Below are 8117 nucleotides of genomic sequence, written 5' to 3'. Positions count from 1 at the left end.
TTTATTTTGATATATGTAATGGCAATCTGCCTATGATGGATGTATGAAAAAAATACAATTCTTTTTTCATCAATACTCTCAACTATTCTTCATGCTCCTTCTTTCTTTGCTTTAGTTCTGTTCTTGTTTTCCTTCCAATTTTTGCTCTTAAAGCTTGAACTTGAAGCATTTTTTTCCTTCATTCTTTACCCGGGTATATTACGTTGCTGCTGGTGCTCTGTTTGGAACTCTTACTTTACCCGGTTAAAGTACACTCAAACTCCAACATGTATGTGTCCACTCAGGGAAAAAAATATTTTTCTCTTTTGATGTTTCAAATAACATTCATTCACAAGAAAGAAAAACTAATTATCAAGTAATTTTATGTACATTATGTAGACTATCATTTAATGAAAGGGCTTCACGCAAGAACCATTAAGCAATTTCAAGATTGAGTTGTACTAACTTGAAGACATTGCTAGATTGAGTAATGAATCCCATATCTTCATCTTATGATTGGTTGAATGCTTAGCTTCACTCCAGTTGATTATCAAATATTGAGGATATGAGAATGTGGAAGCCCTGCATCAATTACGACCCTTTTTAGCTTGTTACAAAACAACTATACCTATATCCAATGTCTTATTTTATCTTCCACTAATTTTAATATTTTAAAATTTTATTTTCTTTGTGCATTAATTTCTATATTGAAGAAGAAAATTTTGCATGAAATTAATATTTTATAAGAAGAGCGTGACGGCCCCATGAAAACCTCTTTCATGACTAAAAGGAGGCAGCTAACGCCCTCTTTTAAAGATAAAATAATAGGGAGGGACGATGATAAAGCAGCTCTTCTAAAACTTGTGTTAGAGTTTGAAAGTGAAGAGAATGTTTACATCATTCCAATTGTGGGGTTTGAAGGGTTAGGGAAGACTGCTTTGGCCCAGTTTGTCTATAATGATGAAATGGTCAAGAATCATTTTGAGTTGATGATGTGGGTGTGTGTTTCAGATGTTTTTGATATCAAATTAATTGTAGAAAACATTATCAAATCTGCAACAGGCCAAGCACCAGATCAAAATCTCGAAATGGACCAATTGCAAAAACAATTTCGAGAAAAAATTGGTGGGAAAAAATATTTGCTTGTTTTGGATGACATTTGGAATGAGGAGTGGGAAAAATGGGTTAGTTTAAAAGAGTTATTGATAGGTGGGGCTAGAGGAAGTAGGATCATAGTAACTACTCATTCTTCTAAGGTAGCCAAGATCACTAGTAAATGTCAGCCTTATGTTTTGAAAGGCTTGTCTGATAATGATGCTTGGTCTTTATTCAAAGAGATAGCATTTGAACAAAGATCTGCGGACTCAACAGATTCAGGCTTTGTGGAAATAGGAAAGCTGATTTTGAAAAGGTGTTGTGGAGTTCCTTTAGTCATAAGGACGATAGCTAGTACGTTATCTTTCAAAGAAACTAAAAATGAGTGGCTTTCTTTTAAAGATAATGAACTTGCTAGAATATCTCAGAACGAAGGTGAGATTTTACCTACACTTAAGTTGAGTTATGATCATCTCTCATCCCATTTGAAGCATTGTTTTGCTTATTGTCGATTATATCCAAAAGATCATAAAATTGATATACGAACACTTGTTCAATTTTGGATTGCACAAGGTTTCGTAAAGCAACTGAATCCAAGTCAATCTCTTGAGGAGATCGGATTTAGATATTTTAAAGATTTAGTTGAAAGAAGTTTCTTTCAAGAGGTAGAAGGAGACTTGATGGAAGAAATGAGATGTAAAATGCATGATTTAATGCATGATCTAGCTGAATCAGTAGCAGGGATGGAGAGTAGTATTATAGATTCAAATAAAATTGCAAGTGATGTTGGTGAAAAGTGTCGCCACATATCAATTAATCCTTCATTAATTCTTATGGGAAAGTTCCAGCCTCCGGTTGTCTCATTCCGCCTTGGGCTCAATCCTTGGCTTTTGGATGATCTTTCTCGACTCAAGTAAGCCAGTTATAGTGGAAGAGGACGCCTACGACCACCAGCTCCAAAGATTAGATTTACGATTTTTAGGGAACCTGACTCTAGCCAGTAATCTACGCTAGATCAACGCTTCTCAATGGCGAATCCCACGCCATTTTGTCTCTTTGGCTCGCCAACCTCTGACGCAGTAAGTTAACGAACTGACTATGCAGTCCTTCCAAAACATACAAAGCGGCCGCCTTTGCATATGCTGAAAAGCTTACTTCTTAAGGGCCATGGACGGAAGCGTCAGCCCGTAGTGCGGAGAAACGATGAATACTTGGCGAGAAGGCTAATTACGGATTTTAGGCCTCAAGAACCCTTTTTGGGGAAATATTGACAATTTTTGGCTAGAAGGGTTTTTTAGTGGCTCATGATAATGGAGGGAAAGCAAATAAATAAAAATATGGAAAAAGAAATTTTATTGAAAAGAAATATGAAAGAACAAAAGACTTTTGGGGGAGAGTGTTTACAGAAAAAGATGCCCCCAAATAGAGTCACTTCACCCCTATTTATAGTGCTAGGGAGATAGTCTAATTGAACTTAAATTCTAAAAGATAAATACATTTAATTAAAGATAAACAAAGATAATTAAAATAAAATCCTAAATTTGAATAATCCTAATAGTTATCTTAATATTGATTATCCTAATAGAATAAAATAAAATAGAGTCTTCCAAAATAAAATCTCTTCTATTTGCTTTAAAGTCTTTGTGCCTTCCATGTTCGCACTTTTGGCACCATATTTGTCCCACGTTGCATATTGGCCCATTTAATCTCCAAATTGAAGCTTTTTCCCTTGAATTTACTTTTCACCTCCAATTTAGTCCCTAAAAGATAAAAAGACATAAATAGCTCAAATTAGTAGGCTCAAGCTCAAAATAAACACATGATTAATATATAAAAACACGTCATTTTAGAGTATTATCAAATTCTCCCTACTTAGCCCATACTTGCCCTCAAGTATGGTTCCTATCGACTGTGAAAGCTAGATTTTGCCATAAAAAAAATACTACTCCAAAGTTTCATAAAAATTAGTTAAAAACGCATATGAAAAATAAAGAGACCTCTAAGCTTGCTTTAAGTAAAACGGAAAAAGTATTCCAATTATTTCACACAAAAATTAAGATCGACTTGAGTTATGGCATTTAGGTAAATTACCAAACCTAATAAGACACCTTAATTATTTCCTCATTTATTCCCCGAAGTGCAACTTTATTAGTACTTATTTTTTTCTTCTTTTTTTTTTCCTTTTTTTCCTTTTTTATTTTTTTTTAAATTTTATTATTATTTATTTACTTAGGAATATATTAAACCTTTTGACGCGAAGAGAGATGACAAACCAAGCACCCCACCCCGGTTACTCAGCCCAACATACTCCTAAAATTATTTATTTCCAGTTAGCGGAGTTTTACCCAACACGTCACACAACCTTTTGACGCGAAGTAGAATGACAACCCAAGCACCCTACCCCGGTTACTCAGTTAGTCACGATTTGAGCCATACTCATAACCTTAGCTAGCGGAGTTTTACTTGTCACGTCACACAACCTTTTGACGCGAAGTAGAATGACAACCCAAGCACCCTACCCAGGTTACTCAGTCAGTCACGATCTAAGCTGTACTCATAACCATGGAAAACATTTATTAAAAATTAAACGATATTTAAAATTCTTGAGAACTCAGGAAAGAAAAATTTTAAGTGTCAAAAATAAGTTTCAATAATCACCTAATAGCCATGAACATTAATTAAGCATGCAATCATTTTAAGTGTTCACTTTATATTAAACTTGATCAATTTTACGAAAAGTAAGATAGAATTAACCCTATTAATCACAATTATTTTTAGCCTAATAAAAATAAAACAGTGGAGATGGCATCAATTATGGGAAAAATCATAACTTCCTTAGAAGGTAAGAATCATGCTTGTAGGTCAAACAGTAGGCAATTCCTGGTAAAATCTTGGGCATGAAAAGCGGCAGGATATTCTTAAAATAAATGGGTAGAAACGAGCACAAAACAGCAGCAACAACAATATGACAGCAAAAATAGCAGATAATAACAACGAAGAATGCCTCCCCCACTTAAAACACATAGTCCTCGATGTGAAAATAAAATGAAAACAAATAGGTGGAGAAAAAAAAGTTTAGAAAAACTCCCCATGTAGTTACTGTCAGTAGGCGCACACGGAGGAGAAAAAGATGGCGAAATGGCAATAGGTGGAGACGGGGTGGGTGACGTGGCAACGGCGGTTCAGCTTCGGGTTCTCACCATGGTGGCTGAGAAATCGGCGGTGGGTGGTGGAGGAGAAAGGAGTTGGCGGTTATGGATAAATTTGGGAAAAGAAAAAAAATGTAAGGTTTGGGGGTTTTATTTGCTGAAAAGGGGTGTTTGGCTGCAGGTTTTGGGGATTCTAGGGCTGGAATAGGACTGTTTGGCAGCAGGGATATGGCATTTTGTTGCACACTTTCTGTCTTTTTTTCTTCTTCGTATTTTCGCTCCATTTCACCTAGATGGAAGAAGAGAAATTTATTAATATTTACCTAAAATAAAATAAAATAAAATAATAAATAATAAATAATAAAATATAAGAAAGAAAAATAATAAATAAAAATAAAAATAAAGATTGGGTTGCCTCCCAACAAGCGCTTGTTTAACGTCGTTAGCTCGACGCCTTGAATGGTTTTATGGTGGCTCTAACTGAATTTTCTCGACCGTGTGGGCCTAGAAATTCTTGTAAAATGGCTTCAGCTGTTGACCATTGACTGTGAACCGCTTTCCTGATTCTTCACTCTCTATTTCAACTGCGCCGTTTGTAAATACTTTAGTCACAATAAAAGGTCCTTGCCACCGAGATCGAAGCTTACCTGGGAATAGCTTTAATACGAAGTTATAAAGCAAAACTCTTTGTCCTACTGAGAACTGCTTCTGAACTATATTTTTGTCATGAAACATCTTTGTTTTGTCCTTATAAATTCGAGCATTCTCATAGGCATCATTGCGAATTTCCTCCAATTCTTGAATGTCCAATTTCCTTGCCTTCCCCGCGGGCTCTAACTCCATGTTACATTGTCGAATAGCCCAATAAGCTTTATGCTCCAACTCTATTGGTAGATGACATGCTTTGCCAAAAACAATTCGATACGGGGTCATGCCAATTGGTCCCTTATACGCCGTCCGATAGGTCCAAAGCGCACTATTGAGCCGAAGACTCCAATCCTTACGGTTGGGTCGAACCGTTTTTTCAAAAATTGACTTGATTTCCCTGTTTGAAACCTCTGCTAGGCCGTTCGTTTGGGGATGGTAGGCTGTTGCTATACGATGACGAACCCCATATTTTTATAATAGTGCCTCCATGACCTTGTTGCAAAAGTGGGTACCACGATCACTGATCAAAGCTCGAGGTGTTCCAAACCTAGAAAAAATAGTTCGTTTTAGAAACTCCACAACAGTATTAGCATTATCATTGCGAGTAGGCTTTACTTCTATCCACTTAGAAACATAGTCTACTGCAAGAAGTATATATACGTTTCCAAACGAAGAAATAAATGGGCTCATGAAATCAATGCCCCATACATCAAAAATTTCACATACATGAATCGGGGATAGGGGCAATTGATTTCGTCTAGTGATATTACCTGTATGCTGACATTTATCGCAAGACTTACAAAAGTTAAACGCGTCGCGAAAGATTGTAGGCCAATATAGCCCACACTCCAATACCTTGTGAGCTATCCGCTTAGGGCCAAAGTGACCTCCACAAGCTTCTGTGTGACAAAAAGTAAGGATAGAGGTTACCTCAGTTTCTGGATCACATCGTCGTATTATCTGATCTGAGCAATGTTTCCACAAGTATGGATCGTCCCATATGTAATTTCGAGCTTCGCGTCTAAGCTTGTTTTTTACGGATTGAGCTAACTCAGTAGGCAGCGATCCCGTGGTTAAGAGATTAACTATGTCTGCATACCACGGATAGTAAGCCTCGGTTGAGAATAAGCTTTCGTCGGGGAACTCATCCTTTATGGAATCATCATCAAATGGAGTTTTTATCCTACTCAAGTGGTCGGCCACCAGGTTTTCACACTCTTTTTTGTCACGAATCTCGATGTCAAATTCTTTGAGCAGTAAAATCCATCTAATGAGCCTTGGCTTTGCTTCATTCTTTGCATTAAGTACCTAAGAGTCATCATGCATCTTTAGAAGGTAGCTGGTGCGTTGCAAAGTCCAAATGGCATCCTCCTGTATGTAAACGTGCCGAACGGGAATGTAAAAGTGGTCTTTTCCTGGTCTTCAGGCGCAACAAGGATATGGAAGAAACCTTTTCCTAAAAATGCATACTTGAGATGCGCGGAAAGTGGTTTCAATTCCAAATCTGGAGCTTGCACAACAGAAGGTAGAAGTTTAGTTTCTGATGGTGATAATAATGTCTTAACAAATTCATAATCATCATATCTATATTCAGATTCGTCTTCATAAGTTGACTCAAAAGTCTCGTCCACTAATGAGTCAATCAGGTCGACGCGGTTTACGCTCAAGATTTCGCTTGGATGGCTAATGGTATCGTAAACATTGAATATCACGATCTCCCCATCAAATTCCATCGTAAGAGTGCCGCTTTAGACATCGATCTTGGTGCTAGCAGTACTAAGGAAGGGTCGGCCCAACAGGAGGTTTGAAGATCCAGCAGTGTTATCCTCCTCCTAATTACGTAGAAATCTGCAGGGAAAATAAGTTCATTAACTTTTACCAAGACGTCCTCGAGGACTCCTTCGGGATGCACAATAGACCTGTCTACCAATTGAATAATAACACCTGTCTTTGTCAAAAGACCCGCGTTAAATGATTCATAAATAGAATAAGGCATTACATTTATTGAGGCCCCTAGATCACACATAGCCTTCTTAATTCCCAAATGGCCAATTTTGCATGGAATAGCGAACATACCCCTATTTTGCATTTAACCGGCATTTTTCGCTGTAGAACTGCGGAAACATTCTCACAAACACTTACCTTTTCATTACCTGTTAGTTTTCGTTTGTTGGTGCAAAATTCTTTGAGGAACTTGGCATACCGCGGAATCTGTCTAATGGCATCTAACAGTGGTAAGTTGATCTCAACATTCCTGAATGTTTCGAGGATCTCCTTGTCTTCCTTACTTTTTCGACACTAATTTAATTGTCCTGGGAATGGAGGTTGGATTTTCGGCAGTGGGAGTTTCGTTCGGATCTGTTCGTCGTTTTCTAGAGTTTCCTGGGCGATTTCTTGACCAAGATTCTTGCCAGGAATTGGTTCCAGGATCTTTCCACTTCGTAACGTTACTGCATTCGCATTCTGCCTCGGGTTTGGTTCTGTTTGTGATGGCAGTTTCCCTTGAGAGTTTAATTTCTCAATTGATGTGGTCAACTCCCTTATGGATGCTTCAGTTTTCTGCTGAAAACCCTTCATTTCTCTTTAGAAATTGAGAGTTTGCTGTTGAAAATCAAGGACATTAGTTGCTAATTTATTGACCAAAGTTTCTAAAGAATTACCTAAATCTTGCGACTGTTGTGGGGCTCGATTTTGGTATGGCTGGTTATATCGTGGATTAGCCCCATAACTAAAATTAGGGTGGTCCCTCCATCCTGGGTTGTAGGTATTGGCGTAAGGGTCGTATCGTCTTTGTGGTGGCCTAGGAAAATTTCCCACAGCATCTAAATGGGCCATAGAATCGTCACACAGACTAGGGCACGCATCAGTCGTATGTTCAGGTGTCTCACATATTCCACATACTCGGGCTGGTTTCGATTTTTCTGTAACAAGGGAATTCACAATATTAGTAAGTCTATCAAGTCTATCTTCAATGGTAGAATTATTTAGCTGGTGAACCCTTCTATGGGGTTCAGGATTGGCTCGAAATTGCTGGGAATTCGCAGCCATTATGGAGATTAAGTCTCTTGCTTGTTGTGGAGTCATGTTGACTAACGCTCCTCCACTCACGGCATCTACCATATTCATCTCCATGGGTTTCAAGCCTTCATAAAAGTACTGGAGCAAAGATTGTTCCATTATACCCACAACTTCTTAAATCGCTCCCCATAGTCGTATAGAGTCTCTGCGTCTTTTTGCCTTATGCCC

General features: G+C 37.8%; 1 protein-coding gene across 1 annotated transcript; it reads left to right on the top strand.

Moving 5' to 3' along the window:
• Window positions 1-743: 743 nt before the first annotated feature.
• On the top strand, window positions 744-4431 carry LOC107935742 (putative disease resistance protein RGA3). The gene is made up of 2 exons (XM_041082239.1): window positions 744-1928; window positions 4171-4431. The coding sequence occupies exons 1-2, from the start codon at window positions 744-746 to the stop codon at window positions 4429-4431; spliced, it is 1446 nt and encodes a 481-aa protein (XP_040938173.1).
• Window positions 4432-8117: the final 3686 nt, after the last annotated feature.

This window comes from Gossypium hirsutum, chromosome A11, assembly GCF_007990345.1.
Source record: "Gossypium hirsutum isolate 1008001.06 chromosome A11, Gossypium_hirsutum_v2.1, whole genome shotgun sequence".
NCBI classification, from domain to species: domain Eukaryota; kingdom Viridiplantae; phylum Streptophyta; class Magnoliopsida; order Malvales; family Malvaceae; genus Gossypium; species Gossypium hirsutum.
Note: the sequence above shows the minus strand (reverse complement) of the source record. Positions and strands in the feature narration are given on the sequence as shown.

Bases quoted from the DNA above. Each gene is read 5' to 3' on its own strand.
- LOC107935742 (XM_041082239.1), top strand. From the start codon at position 744: ATGAAAACCTCTTTCATGACTAAAAGGAGGCAGCTAACGCCCTCTTTT. The intron at 1,929-4,170 runs GTTGTCTCATTC...CTCCCCATGTAG, and splicing joins TGGGAAAGTTCCAGCCTCCG to TTACTGTCAGTAGGCGCACA.